Source organism: Caretta caretta, chromosome 7 (assembly GCF_965140235.1).
Source record: "Caretta caretta isolate rCarCar2 chromosome 7, rCarCar1.hap1, whole genome shotgun sequence".
NCBI lineage: Eukaryota > Metazoa > Chordata > Testudines > Cheloniidae > Caretta > Caretta caretta.
In genome coordinates this window covers 95,406,586-95,422,741 of record NC_134212.1, presented here as the reverse complement: position 1 = coordinate 95,422,741, position 16,156 = coordinate 95,406,586, and the positions used below count along the sequence as shown (strand labels likewise).

Below are 16,156 nucleotides of genomic sequence, written 5' to 3'. Positions count from 1 at the left end.
TAATGATAATCCAGCCAGGACAGATTAGGCATTTTAGAACTCACTACTCAAATAATTAAATTTAAGCATAAGAGAGAAATAAAATTATGAAATGCAGAGACCAGACAAAAACTAAAACAACAGTACTATAATCCTGAAAGAATAAAATTTGAGAATATATGTGCACTGCACATTTTGACAGGAAGTAGCAAGAAGTAACAATAAGAATAATAATATTGTGTGTTAGAGAATGTGTGTGTGTGTGAGAGAGAGAAAAAGAGAGACAGACTGTGTGTGTGCCTGAGTGTGTCAGTGTCTGACTCTAAGTGGAACTTGTTCAGTACAGCAGCAGCCGCAGCTCCCCCTCCCGAGCCAGAGGCACCAACACAGACAGGCTACCTGTCCCCCAACCCCAGCAGAGACCCACTAGGGCATAGCCACCTCTTGCATCAGGCGAGCTCCCCCTGTGCTGCACCAGCTATGGATCAGCATCCCAAGGAAGTGGAGACTTCTTTGGGAAGTGTGTGAGAGAGACTGTGTGTGAGAGAGAGAGAGAGAGAGAGAGAGAGTCTGTTGGGGGAGTGTGGGAAGGGTGATGGGAGCTGGGTAGCCAGAGAGCAGCTGCTGCGGGCTGGGCACCCAGCTCTGAGACGAGTGGATACAGGGGAGCAAAGGCAATTTTGGGGTGGCTATAGTTTCCACAAGCACCCCCAGCACCATGCCTGTCTGTAAAATTATAATGTAGTTAGAAACTCAGGGGGGGGGAAGAGGGCCTCTTCACCCTCCTTAAATGGCACCCCCTGCTGGTCTACTTCTCCAGCCAGCCCAGCTTCCACAGAAGCATAGTTATCCCTAAGACTATGATAATCCATTTCTATTAATTATAAAGTCCTTTGATAACATGTTAAACCTCATGCAGTTTTTAGGCAAAATAAACTTCAGCCCAAAGGCCCAATCTGAATGTCCCCCCCGTCCCAACACTTGGCAGCTTTTGATCCTGCATTTATGAGCAGCTGGTGAGGCTCTCTCTCTCAGGGACACAATTTCCACATTTTAGCTCCTAGATGGACTCTCACTTCTCCTTGACTGAAATTTTCATAAATTATTTTTGGGCGCGTTAAGCTATTGCTGAGTCTCTTTCATGTTGTAGTTTTGTTTTATTTTCACACTAATCTCAGAACCACAGTGAATTTTTTCTTTACATTTGGGGTATTGTAATATACCATGGGTGAAATAATGAATAAACCATCTCTAATTTAATTATTGTTGCTAAATATGATTTGCATTCTGTGAAGGAATCAGCCTATCCATTATTGCAAACAATGTCCAATTGCATGAAAGTTATAGACTGTTGTTTTGTAATGCTAATTATTTGCATAGCAAGTTTGGAATGAGGCACACATTCTTAGATGCATACTCTCTCAAGGAATTTACTTTTTCTTTGTTTCAGATAAACAAGAGCTCAGAACTGCACAAGAATTTAATTGGATTTGGCAACCATTATGCTAGACATCTGTACTCTCACAAACCGTTCCTACATGTTTATACACTGAATTAGTCTTTCATTATGCAGCTGAACTCCAAATAAATGAAAGGACCGCACAATTTGTTACTTTTGTAGGCCGAACACATTACACATACCAGGGCCTCCTTTCATTCCTCCATTTCCCCCGCACCTCCAACAAGTTCCCTGTGAGCCACCTTCCCATCCCTATTTCAGGGACTCCATGCAACCTGCCTCCAACACTTTCCTCCCTCATGCCATGGTCTCTATGTATCCCCCCATTGCTATATGCTAGCGGCTCATTGTGCTCCCCCCCACGATTCCCTCCTCCACCACATGCCAGAGGCTCAGTGTGCCCATTCCCCCATATGCCAAGGTCTCTGTGTTGCCCATGTTCCCATACAAGGGTCCCCTGTTCTTCCTTCTCTGCCAGGGGCCTTCTCCAAAATGGTCTCTCTGTACTGCTTCATTTCTCCTTCCCCATATTTTCCCCTTCTTTACCATGGCAGGGGCGCTGTGTCAACCTCATTCTTCCCCATCTCATGCCAACAACCTGTGTGGTTCCCATGGCTCCCATACCATTGTCCCCCATTTTCCTCCTCAGGCCCGGGGCTTTGTGTCCCCCACATTCCATCCAACTTCTTAATGCCTTAGAGATACAAACAGAAATGCCATCACATGGAATGTTAGACCTTGCTTTGCTCAGCCATAAAGTATAATAAAGAGTAAATGTCTTCATGAATTGAGTCTACAGTACAAGCATTGAAAGTCATGAACTTCTCCTACTTTATCCAAATAATAAAGTTCTAATATTTTAAACAAGTTTTTAAATGATAGAATGTTTGTCAAACATTACATCTCATTGGTATAGTTATCACCTGAATGCATTTTTCTGTAAATACTTTCATTTCCTACTTTATGCCCTAGCAGTATGTTAGCTTTAATGAAAATGTTTCTCATGATGCAGTAGCTCTTAAACCAGGTTTGGTGTGTTAAAATATTTAGATTAATATTTGTGGTAGCTAGAAAGAAAATTGTGCTCATCCAGTGTAAATATACAGATAGCAACTGTTTTTGTTTGCTGTATTATAAAACTTAAGTGATGTTTTTAAATTTAGTTCCAACTTGCAAATACTATCCTTTTCAGAGCAAGCTTCACTTAATTTTCCAGTCTTACTAGAAGAATATTTCTAAAACTTAAATGAGTAATTACATAAAGCATTAAAGGAAATATTAAGTGGGTGAAGACAACATAGTCTCTACTTTAAAAAAATAGCTTATGCAGTCATTCAGTTGCAGTCATGAAAAAATACTAAATTCTATGAGACTTATAAACTGATCTTCATTTTAGAAGCAAAATATTAAACAAAATATTACTACCAGAGAGTGCATGTGGGTCAAAAGTTACATTATGAACAACTCAATGTGTTTCTTTTACTTGATAAGTAAAACTGGCTAACAAATTATAGTTTCTAATTAAGAACATTTTCTGTCAGATACCATATGATGTCCCAGCCTACTTGACTTCCTTTTTGTTCCCTTCTGTACTATATCTGACAGCTCATACTTAGATGAAGACAGTTAGTTCAATCCCAGCTAAGCAGCATCCAGAAAAGAGCTGAACATATCAACCACCAATCAATCCGTTACAAGAAGTCTCATCATACTTTCCATCTTGTGAGTGGAAGGTAGAGCACTCCACCAGATCACCATCTAGGAGTGCAAAATGAAAGAGTGCTGCTTTGTGGAATTCTTCCTTGCATAAACTCCTGCTGGACTGGACATCTATACTGGGAGCAGGACTTGGGAGATTGCCATGCAAATGGCACAGTATTCTGACCCAATCCTGTAGAACTTTTCTGGGCAAGTTATTGCTGATCCTAAGGTGGTTTTACATCATCCACCAAAGCATATGGTCTGACCTGCTATGTCAATTCCTATGTTCCTAATCACAGTGCAGAAAAATTCATTTCTGGGGAGAAAAATCTGTACACTTATGCATCAATAACTATACAGTAGCCCTGCATTCTGGATAGCTGTAACAATTCCATGTCAATATAAGCAGCATTAAACACATAACAGAACTATCAACAGCATACTGTTCCTTACAGATAATTTACAGATTTCACTGGAGTTGAATAACTAACAAAATCCTATAATCTGCACTTTTGGTCAGTTACATTGTTTCTTCTTTTAAGTGAGATCTATAAAACTATGGGAATGCTCTTGCAAGGGAAATGGTAGAAACTAAACTAGACAAAACTCTAGAAAAGATTCATTAGGGAACAATCCTGGACTACGTGGAGGATGTACCAAATTATCCAATAGGTTTTTACAATCCCTAACTTCTGTTCCTATGGTTTCCTACCTAATAACTGATGGATTTCTTGAAGGAATGTTATAAGCTCTCAATACTCTGATAAGAAGCTTAAGATCTCCATCAGAGACCGTCTGCGCTGGAACCTTTTTCCTCTCTTTTCTTTGCGGCTTTAAATGTCTTCTACGTTCACCTAGCTTAAAAACTGCATTCCTCAATTGGCTAGATAAAGTTGAAAATGTTTTAGTCAGCTTTATACATAAACATCTTCCTTTATTATACATGATTTAAGAAAATGGAAAATTTGTTACCTTTCTATGATTGTGCTCTACACAAAGGCTCCACAAAGTCCACTTCAGACCTTTCCATGCAAATCTAATTCGCCTGGGAAGCATTTAGAAACTACAGTGAAATGTGCATTACAAGCCCCATATAGTCAGATATGTAAGACAAAAGAATTTTCACCCTTTCCTAAAATCAGTAATATTGAACCATTTGGGGACCACTATTTGGAACAGCCTCCTGCCAAAGGAGGTTTCTGCAACAGAATGAAGGTAAAGCCTATAGCGCTTAAAAAAAGTGTTGATTGATGAGCAGGTGACAGCTTTCCAGATTTCCTTTGAAGTACCTTATGCCCTTTCTACACAGAATGCTACTGTGGAAAGTGTGGAGTAGGTTCTGATCTCTTTTGTAATCAAGGCTAAGTATGTTTCAGTGATAAAAAACTCAATCCACCTAAGTACAGAGACTTGCAAGCTTTCAAGTTCTGATGCATAGGGTGGAAGAAAATGAATTAAGATGATGTTTTCCAGAGTTAGAACCTATCAGTATGAATGAATGGTTTATGAAAGTTTCTAGTGCTATAAGCATATCCCAGATAAGGAAGATAGGTGTCAGTGTTGGTTTGTGTAGAAATGCTGTGTTAAGGAATCTTGATACCACTGGATGATCTACCAGAGATTTGGATACACCTATGCCCTGGTCTACACTAGGACTTTAGGTCGAATTTAGCAGTGTTAAATTGATGTAAACCTGCACCTGTCCACACGATGAAGCCCTTTTTTTCGACTTAAAGGGCTCTTAAAATCGATTTCCTTACTCCACCCCTGACAAGTGGATTCGCGCTTAAATCGGCCATGCCGGGTCGAATTTGGGGTACTGTGGACACAATTCGACGGTATTGGCTTCCAGGAGCTATCCCAGAGTGCTCCATTGTGACCGCTCTGGACAGCACTCTCAACTCAGATGCACTGGCCAGGTAGACAGGAAAAGAACCGCGAACTTTTGAATCTCATTTCCTGTTTGGCCAGCGTGGCAAGCTGCAGGTGACCATGCAGAGCTCATCAGCACAGGTGACCATGATGGAGTCCCAGAATCGCAAAAGAGCTCCAGCATGGACTGAACAGGAGGTACGGGATCTGATCGCTGTATGGGGAGAGGAATCCGTGCTATCAGAACTCCGTTCCAGTTTTCGAAATGACAAAACCTTGGTCAAAATCTCCCAGGGCATGAAGGACAGGGACCCGAAGCAGTGCCACGTGAAACTTAAGGAGCTGAGGCAAGCCTACCAGAAAACCAGAGAGGCGAATAGCCGTTCCGGGTCAGAGCCCCAAACATGCCGCTTCTATGATGAGCTGCATGCCATTTTAGGGGGTTCAGCCACCACTACCCCAGCCGTGTTGTTTGACTCCTTCAATGGAGATGGAGGCAACACGGAAGAAGGTTTTGGGGACGAAGAAGATGATGATGATGATGAGGTTGTAGATAGCTCACAGCAAGCAAGCGGAGAAACCGGTTTTCCCGACAGCCAGGAACTGTTTCTCACCCTGGACCTGGAGCCAGTACCCCCCAAACCTACCCAAGGCTGCCTCCTGGACCCAGCAGGCAGAGAAGGGACCTCCGGTGAGTGTATCTTTTAAAATACTATACATGGTTTAAAAGCAAGCGTGTGAAAGGATTAATTTGCCCTGCATTAATCGCGGCTCTCCTGGATGTACTCCCAAAGCCTTATTGCGTCCTCCCTGGTAGGACACTTTACCACTCCAGGCCACTAACACGTACTCGGGAATCATTGTACAACAAAGCATTGCAGTGTATGTTTGCTGGCGTTCAAACAACATCCGTTCTTTATCTCTCTGTGTTATCCTCAGGAGAGTGAGATATCATTCATGGTCACCTGGTTGAAATAGAGTGCTTTTCTTCAGGGGACACTCAGAGGTGCCCGTTCCTGCTGGGCTGTTTACCTGTGGCTGAACAGAAATGTTCCCCGCTGTTAGCCACGGGGAGGGTTGAGGGGATAGCCACGCGGTGGGGGTAGGCAAAATGCGACCTTGTAACAAAAGCACATGTGCTATGTATGTAATGTTAACAGCAAGGTTTACCCTGAAAGAGTGTAGCCACTGTTTTATAAAATGTGTCTTTTTAAATACCGCTGTCCTTTTTTTTTCTCCACCAGCTGCATGTGTTTCAATAATCACAGGATCTTCTCCTTCCCAGAGGCTAGTGAAGATTAGAAAGAAAAAAAAATGCACCTATGATGAAATGTTCTCTGAGCTCATGCTGTCCTCCCACACTGACAGAGCACAGATGAATGCGTGAAGGCAAATAATGTCAGAGTGCAGGAAAGCACAAAATGACCAGGAGGAGAGGTGGCGGGCTGAAGAGAGTAAGTGGTGGACTGAAGAGAGTAAGTGGTGGGCTGAAGACAGGGCTGAAGCTGAAATGTGGCGGCAGCATGATGAGAGGAGGCAAGATTCAATGCTGAGGCTGCTGGAGGATCAAACCAGTATGCTCCAGTGTATGGTTGAGCTGCAGCAAAGGCAGCTAGAGCACAGACTGCCACTGCAGCCCCTGTCTAACCAACCGCCCTCTTCCCCAAGTTCCATAGCCTCCACACCCAGACGCCCAAGAACACAGTGAGGGGACCTCCGGCCAACCGGCCACTCCACCACAGAGGATTGCCCAAAAAACAGAAGGCTGGCATTCAATAAATTTTAAAGTTGTAAACTTTTAAAGTGCTGTGTGGCATTTTCCTTCCCTCCTCCACAACCCCTCCTGGGCTACCTTGGTAGTCATCCCCCTATTTGTGTGATGAATGAATAAAGAACGCATGAATGTGAAGCAACAATGACTTTATTGCCTCTTCAAGCGGTGATCGAAGGGAGGAGGGGCGGGTGGTTTGCTTACAGGGAAGTAGAGTGAACCAAGGGGCGGGGAGTTTCATCAAGGAGAAACAAACAGAACTTTCACACCATAGCCTGGCCAGTCATGAAACTGGTTTTCAAAGCTTCTCTGATGCGTACCGCGCCCTCCTGTGCTCTTCTAACCGCCCTGGTGTCTGGCTGCGCGTAACCAGCAGCCAGACGATTTGCCTCAACCTCCCACCCCGCCATAAACGTCTCCACCTTACTCTCACAGATATTGTGGAGCACACAGCAAGCAGTAATAACAGTGGGAATATTGGTTTCGCTGAGGTCTAACCGAGTCAGTAAACTGCGCCAGCACGCCTTTAAACATCCAAATGCACAGTCTACCACCATTCTGCACTTGCTCAGCCTGTAGTTGAACAGCTCCTGACTACTCTCCAGGCTGCCTGTGTATGGCTTCATGAGCCATGGCATCAAGGGGTAGGCTGGGTCCCCAAGGATAGGCATTTCAACATCCCCAACAGTTATTTTCTGGTCTGGGGAGTAAATCCCTTCCTGCAGCTTTTGAAACAGACCAGAGTTCCTGAAGATGCGAGCATCATGTACCTTTCCCAGCAATCCCATGTTGATGTTGGTGAAACGTCCCTTCTGATCCACCAGAGCTTGCAGCACGATTGAAAAGTACCCCTTGCGGTTTATGTACTCGCTGGCTTGGTGCTCCGGTGCCAAGATAGGGATATGGGTTCCGTCTATGGCCCCACCACAGTTAGGGAATCCCACTGCAGCAAAGCCATCCACTATGACCTGCACATTTCCCAGGGTCACTACCCTTGATATCAGCAGATCTTTGATTGCATGGGCTACTTGCATCACAGCAGCCCCCACAGTAGATTTGCCCACTCCAAATTGATTCCCAACTGACCGGTAGCTGTCTGGCGTTGCAAGCTTCCACAGGGCTATCTTGCATTTCTCAACTGTGAGGGCTGCTCTCATCTTGGTATTCATGCGCTTCAGGGCAGGGGAAAGCAAGTCACAAAGTTCCTTACGCATGCGAAAGTTTTGCGGCCACTGGGAATCGTCCCAGACCTGCAACACTATGCGGTCCCACCAGTCTGTGCTTGTTTCCCCAGCCTAGAATCGGCGTTCCACAGCATGAACCTGCCCCATTAGCACCATGATGCATGCATTGGCAGGGCCCATGCTTTCAGAGAAATCTGTGTCCATGTCCTCATCACTCATGTGACCGCGCTGACATCGCCTCCTCGCCCAGTATCGCTCTGCCAGGTTCTGGTGCTGCATATATTGCTAGATAATGCGTGTGGTATTTAATGTGCTCCTAATTGCCAAAGTGAGCTGAGCGGCCTCCATGCTTGACTTGGTATGGCGTCCGCACAGAAAGAAGGCGTGGAACGATTGTCTGTCGTTGCTCTGACGGAGAGAGGGGCGACTGACGACATGGCTTACAGGGTTGGCTTACAGGGAGTTAAAATCAACAAAGGGGGTGGCTTTACATCAAGGAGTATTTCAGGCAGGACTTCTCAGAGGGTTCCAGTAAGAAATGGTGCACCTAAGTAATTGTTCTTATTGGAACAAGCAGGTTGGTCTGGCCTCTGATTGATACATGGCTAGATTTACCTCGCTGCACCGTCTCTGTGAGTGACTGCAGTGTGACCTAGAGGAATGAGTCCCCTAGACGGGGGTGGGGGGGAAGCAAATGAGTACAAAACAAGTCTGGTCTATTTCTTGTTTTGATCCACTCCATCTATCTTTTACATCTTTGGCTGGCAGCAGACGGTGCAGAAGGACTGCAAGCCATCCATATCTCATGGCTGCTCGGCAGAAGATGGTGCAGTAGGACTGCTAACCATTCTCATCTCTTGCCTGCCTGGCAGAAGATGGTACAGTAGGACTGCTAGCAATCCGTATCGCCTGCCTGCTCACCATAAGATGATTCAATGGGACTGACTGCAGGACTAAAGAGAATGACCTGGTCAAGTCACTCCTAATTTAGTCCCTGCGCCCATGTCTGCCCAGGCGCTCCTGGCCGACGTGGCCAGGAGCACCTCGGACATGACGATGACGGCTACCAGTCGTACTGTACCGTCTGCTGCCACAAGGCAAGGGGTTGATGCTGCTGTGTAGCAATGCAGTACCACATCTGCCAGCACCCAGGAGACATACGGTGATGGTTACCTGAGCGGGCTCCATGCTTGCCGTGGTATGGCGTCTGCACAGGTAACTCAGGAAAAAAGGCGTGAAACTATTGTCTGCCCTTGCTTTCACGGAGGGAGGGAGGGAACGGAGGCCTGATAATATGTACCCAGAACCACCCGCAACAATGTTTTAGCCCCATCAGGCATTGGGATCTCAAACCAGAATTCCAATGAGCAGTGGAGACTGCGGGAACTGTGGGAGAGCTACCCACAGTGCAACACTCCGGAAGTCGACTCTAGCCTCGGTACTGTGGAAGCACTCCGTTGAGTTAATGCACTTAATGCACTTAGAGCATTTTCTGTGGGGACACACACACTCGAATATATAAAACCGATTTCTAAAAAACCGACTTCTATAAATTCGACCTCATTTCGTAGTGCAGACATACCCTATGTTTACGACACTCTTAACACTGACAGACCTGTGATGTCACAGTGGATGTCAGGCCTAGCTGTAGGTCATTCTGTAAGAAATCCAGAAGAGCTGTACCATCTGGTTTCCTAGGGCTCACATTTCTATATTGAAAGTAATATAAGAATTCTGTCCAGAACCTTGCATAAATCAAGGGGATAGAATAACTATGGGAGATTAACTTTGGAAAAGTATCCCCATCTTATTTAAGGCTTGTTACTCAACAGCCAAACTGTCATGCTCAGGCAGTCTGGCTTGGATGCAAGAGTAGTTTCTGTCACAGAGATTATGCCACTTGGGAAAATGGAGTGGAGACTTCAGGAATATCTCCATTCAGTCAAAATACTCTGGTCTTTGGTTATAAGAATAACCAGTTTTCCCTCCTTATCTTCTGAATTACTCTCCTTCGTGCCAGCAGAGAAAGGAAAGCATAGAGAAGCAGGTTCTGATATCTGTGAGCCAGTGATCTTTGATCCGCTTCCCATGTCTAGAAGAGCCTTGCCTTTGGTTTAATCTTAATGCAGATAGGTACACCTCTCTTGATCTCCCCCAAACACTTCCTAGTTCAGGGAAGTGTTCCAAATTCTATCCACTGACAGCTTAGCCAGTCCACTTATCTGTTCGTTGTCACTGTTGCACGGGTAACCCTGAGACAGTTTTAGTGATCTTCCTCGCATAGAAAAGAATCTGCATTACATCTGCATTTAGACTTGAGTTTTGTGTTCTGGGATCCAGTACAGAACCGAGAATAGGACCCTGGAACTTTCCCCCTCAGAGATGGACTGAGCTTTGGAGTGTTTTAGTCTTTCACACCAAGGGTCCTTGATTGATGAGAATGATTCACTGATCCAGTTTGCGGACCCTTTGGAGCTGAAAAGTACTGACCTTCCCTTTCCATTACCCCTAGGTGCGGTGGGAAGCAAAGGCCCCAACTAATGATTCAAAAACTCTGAGCTCCTTCCCTTGGCAGAGTGAGACCTGCTGGTTGTGAGCAATCATAGTAGAGTCCTGTTTCTATTGCTCCTGAAGGGTCTTATAACAGATAGAGCATCTCTTGGCCTCTGGTTTTCCTTGTCTGGCCCACACTGTCGTTATGCAAGGAGTGAGAAACTGAGAGGAGCTCAGCAGGTGGTCTCATTTGGAGAATAAAGCCTCAAAAATTTCAGCCTAAAGGAAATGGGGAGGACCTCACTCACTGTTGCCCCAAAATCTACTTTAAATGATAAGGATAATGTGGGAGCACTGAACAGCTGCTGTTTGTCCCGCCACAGGCAGCGAATCTAACATAGGAGTAGAAGGGATAGGCCAAGTCCCAGGGCTTGAGGACAAGTCTGAACTGCCTCTGGTATTTTCAGGAAGAGAGCTGCAGCTAAAATGTCTTAGGCTGAGGGAATAGATCAGAATCAAGATAATTTCCCATGCTGATAATTCTGACTCACTTCTAAAATGTTGCTTGATGGATTCATGAATAAGGAACTGCAAAGAGAATTCATTTAATCTCATCAAGTTTTGTTTTGTTTCTTAAATTTGATTTCCACTTTTAATATTTACAATTTATATATTATTCTTTTTGACACTTTTCATGTAAATGTAATTTAGAACGTAAAGATGATAGGAACTATTCCTGAAAAATGAGAATCTTCTGATATGTTATGGATTCCTGGTTTTTCCAAAAGAAGCAAACTTTCTGAAGTTTAGGCTCCATTTGAGAACCAATTCTGCATTCCTAACACAGTAACTCCTGAGGATATATACCAGAAAGGATATAGAGACCAAAAATGAAACCTGATATTCCCCAAGCAAGTCATTATGATGAATTGGCTACTCCTGCACAGAAGTGAGATTAGCAAGTTTATGCAATACTAAAACTAGAATATTTTCATAATAGAACCATACACTAAAAAAAATTACCAATTAAAACATTCTTTGTATTTTTCTACCTATTCCCTTTCTGACTGATTAAAAAAATCCAAAAGTTCATACTGCAAACTGTTAATCACTTTTCAAAGGACCATCAACTGAAATGTTCTTTTTAGTTTTTAGCCAAGTCATATCCATTAAACTCAGTGAGAGTCATGTGGCTATATTCTCATATACCAATTTGAAAATATATAGTATTACAAATGTGCCAAGTAAAATATTACATTAATAAAGTAATTCACTTGCATAAATTCATAATCTTTTGATACATTCATTAATTCAAAGTTTAGTTTTTAATTATACCTCATAGATATAATTTCTTCATAATCGCTCACAATATCCATTAAATTAAATTTGTGCTTAACTTTGACAAGTCGCTTTAAAATTAGTTTTCTCATCTGCAAAAAATAATTGAGTTTTTCATGAAAGATAACATCTCTAAAATGAAAATTCATATTTGTAACTCTATAGGCAGGAATTCTCCACTATGGCACTTTCATGCTACAGTGCCCTAGATCAGGCGAGGGGAGGATTCCCCCAGTTCAGAATTCTTCTAAAGCAGTTTACACTGCCTTGCAAGTCCACTACTGCAAGCCCCAGCAAATAGGTCGCAGATTGGATGGAGGGGAAGTGAGGTAGTGTAGACATCACAGATATCTTTGTTGCTGTTCTGCCTTATGTTGCAAACCATGTGGCAGCCTGAAGAAGCCACGATAACTTAGACAGCTTCCCCAGACTTCCTTAGTTATGCTGGGGATCATTTTGGCCCCCGCAGCAGACTGGAATCTGCAAAGGTGGCATTAAGACACTTTCCTCCCACAACCTGTCTTGAGAGATTTGTGCTGCATCTTTTAGATCTGCAACACAAAATTTCACCCACAGAATTAACATACATGGTAATTCTAATGGACAGAAAATGTCTCCCCACACTCAGGGTGAGTAATTTGTCTGGACACTGATAAAGTGCCCTTGGGGCAACAGAGGAGAAATCCTTGCCCCTTATCTTCAAAAAAGTCAAAAGTGTCATGAAACAAACTCCCATTACAACCAGCTGAGAAGAAAAGATTCAAAACCCGCTCCACCTTCTCTAGTGTATCCCTGCCTCCATTACTTATATTTGCTCACCACTACTGGACTTTGTGTATGGCAGCAACAGAGTAATTTACTAAAATATCAATTTCTTAAATTCTACTTCTGAAGATGCTGAGGTGCTATTACTTCAATAAGAGTTAAAAGGACTCAACACGCCACAGGAAGTACTGAGCATCTTACAGGCATGAGCCCTTGGTCTGGGCCCTAGTCATTGTCACTCTGCGGCTGGTGCATACAGTGCAGTGACAGACATTGGTAATGGAACATGGTGCCCCTCACGTCTAGGTCACCAGCTGAATTCCAGTGCTGGCTGGTAGGAACCAGAAGTCATCACCATCTGATAGCTATTCAGTATTCTATACAAAATTAATTGGTGGTATCAGTCCAATTGAGGACAAGGTGTCCAGCTCACCAAAAACACCATCACAAATGACTCCCTTATTTAAAGTCTGGAAGCCAAGGATTGTATGGATATAGAGCCTCAGCTCCAGAAGTCATCTCTTCAGAAAAGATTTTAGGCTCATTAGTGATGAAGTTTGGACTGCTGCTGCACATTCTACTGTTATTCATTTTCTAGTATATTTCAATGCAACACTGTAATAAGTATTACATTCACATTACAGATTCTGAAAAGAAAAAGTTGGTCATTTTTCTCATAGTCAGTACAGTCATGTCAATATTTGTCATACCTTCCTTATAAAGTTGGCAGACCTAATCCTTTGTGCAGTAATAGGATCCACATCTGTCATTGATATATCCTTCTCTAATTGGCTTTCATATTCCTGAATATAGAATTAGGTAATTTTCCTGGATCATATACTGATCTTTACAAAAAATTTTAAAGAAAATGAAGAGAGGCATTTAAACTTTTTAAAAACTATGATGAAATTAACAGAAGTTCCAGAATATGACATCTTTGCTGGATTCTCTCAAAGCGTATCCCTAAACAGTTCACAAAGTTGTAACTAACAACAACAACAACAGAGGGAAAGAGAAATTAAAATGTATAGGCAAGAGGAGAAATATGTGTTTCCCCATACATGACCTGAAAACAAAAGGAGAGTCAAAGAGGTGCAGAGATACAGCAAAGCAGTTTTATGAAAACAGGAACTACAGGGGAAAATGTGTTGGAACTAAAAGTAGTGAGACTGTGTGATAACACTGAGAAAAAAACTGATGCAAATTGAGCAGAGGGCAAAGGAAGAGAAGTAGGGAAAGAAAAAGTGCTTGAACCATCAGTTGTGAGGTTGTGTACAAAGACAAAGAAAAAGCTGGTGGTAGTTGGAGACAGTCTATAGAGGGTTTTAAAAATAAGTAGAGCATTTCTGAAATGAATACTGCAATGAACTAGGGAGCCAGTGGAGAAATTTGAGAGGAAAACATGATTCTCTATATGTTTAAGAAAATGAGCCAAAATATTTTGCAGTTTGGAGAGCTGGAACTTGGGGAGGCCATAGCTAATCAAGATGAGACAAGATGAAAGCATAGAGGAGGATTTCAGCCAAGGTGAAGTTGAAATAGTGAAAAGGAGGCAAATGGAATGTCTGAGTCAAGAAGGAAGACAGAGGAGATGGAGTGACACTGCAGGATTTTCCTCTGGCTGTATTTCCTGAGATATTTAGCTGAAGAAAATGAAGATGAAGCCACAAGTTTACTTTGTGACAGCATGCAGAGAGGCTCAACATGGAGAAGTCATTAAAGATGTCAAAAGATATAAACAGCTGAATATCATCAGCAAATAATGCCAACACTTCCTGATATTAACGATACTTGTGGGAGCACAGGAAATACTGTTCCAAAGTTCCCATTCTGTGGCCACTGTCTTTACTGCATGTTGCATTTTATCTATGTTATGCATACTTACACATGCATCCTAGAGAGAATACTGATGCTCAAAGAAGGACCACAGGACAAAACAGGCAGTTCATAGAATCAGAAGATTAGGGTTGGAAGAGACCTCAGGAGGTCATCTAGTCCAACCCCCTGCTCAAAGTAGGACCAACCCCAACTAAATCATCCCAGCCAAGGCAGTTGTATTAAAGGAGAATTACCAACACTGCCTAGAACTCATTTGGTATCAGAAAGAGCTAGAGGGGACAAAAGACATCCCTGGATATTTTTATTTAAAAAAATGTAATCAAGGAGCATTCAGAGATAGCTAGTATAACAGGACCCCAAGAAGTGTCTATGTTTGCCCTCATTTTTTCTTAGCAGCACTAGAAGAATCTATGCTTGGGTTAAGGTCACAAAAAGCAATTATTTCCTAGAGACTAAAGCAACGTTGTCCAATTTATTGTGTTAACATTTCAGGGTCACATTACTCTGACTAGCACTTTACATCATTGAACTCAACAAGGACTACTTGAGTAATGAAGTGCTATTCAACATGAATAAGGACATTGGAATCTGGCTTTTAGGCATTAAATCATGATAATGTAAAAGATTACACTTGTCCTTGCTGCACATAGAAATCAAATAGGAAGAGGAAAGTTGAATTCAACTACTGTGAGAAATCAAAGATTAATATTAAACTCAGATTGTCATATATAACATGAAACAAGGATCATAGTGGAAACATTAAATACCTGGATGACTGCATCTGGTATCTCTCTATCATACAGTGGTATTTGCTGAAAATGGCAGAAATCGAACTGCTCTGAGTTCCTAAGCTGCAACAGCTGGAAACGTTTACACTTTTTAATCTCTTCTTCAGTAACAAAGTTAAACTCTTCTTGCAGCTGTTCAAGACGAAAATATTTTGACACAGTTTGTTCCTTGGATCTTGCATACTGTTAGAGAAAGTAAAAGCAAGGTTCAAATATTTTTAAACTTTTTGGGTGATGACTAATAAAATTTGCTATTTGTTTTTATAAAGTGAAACTGTACTGGCTTGAGCCAAGCAAAGAACCAACAGGTTCTAAGCAAACTTCCCATACTTCTAACAATACATCTCAGTATGACCTGCAATACCATCGCTATTATTTGGGGCTTCTCTTCAGCATAGATTGTATGATGTAAACAAATGCCCACATTTTTTCTATTGGTATTAACTTTAAGGAGAAACTGACATTTGAGTTTGTATGGTATTTTTATTTGTTCTTTTTCTTTAAAAATCCACCTATCATTTTTCTATATCACAGAAATTAAATGACTGACTAACCTGTACTATCTCTGTATACATCCATTGGCCTAGGAAATTCTAATGAAGATGTTTCTTAAAATACTTCACCAAATTCTGCTCTCTCTCTCTTTCACCTGTGAAATCCTACTTATTCCAGTGAAGTTACATGGGTATAAGAGAGTAAAGTTTAGCTTATTGCCTTTGTAAATGAATAAAATCAATTTAATAAGCTTTATCATTCTCTTTTGGTATAATGTGAGCAGGTGTAATGGGCAGATGCCATGGAATGTTGCACTGGTCACAGGCCACTAGCCAAGGAAATTAGTAGGAAACAGATTCCATAAATCTTCCTGGGAGTATAAAATGTAAACGAAGTTTACTTGAGTAAAGGTTTGATTTGGAGTGGAATCACAGCCCCAGACTGGTCTGGTGAGTAGATTGAAGGGATCGAG

The 16,156-nt window shown here is 42.4% G+C and overlaps 1 protein-coding gene across 2 annotated transcripts in view; it reads right to left on the bottom strand.

Moving 5' to 3' along the window:
* The window catches only part of CC2D2B (coiled-coil and C2 domain containing 2B), a 122,014-nt gene that overhangs the window by 35,977 nt on the left and 69,881 nt on the right, over positions 1 to 16,156 (bottom strand). The window contains exons 22-25 of one of the 2 annotated variants that reach the window (XM_075130971.1): positions 15,169 to 15,372; positions 13,273 to 13,365; positions 11,795 to 11,889; positions 3,852 to 4,022 (exon numbers count right to left, since the gene is read on the bottom strand). In XM_075130971.1, the coding sequence (XP_074987072.1) occupies positions 3,852 to 4,022; positions 11,795 to 11,889; positions 13,273 to 13,365; positions 15,169 to 15,372 (563 nt within the window). Of the gene's footprint in view, positions 1 to 3,851; positions 4,023 to 11,794; positions 11,890 to 13,272; positions 13,366 to 15,168; positions 15,373 to 16,156 lie in introns of those variants that run through there. The other variant, XM_075130970.1, reaches the window with a different exon arrangement.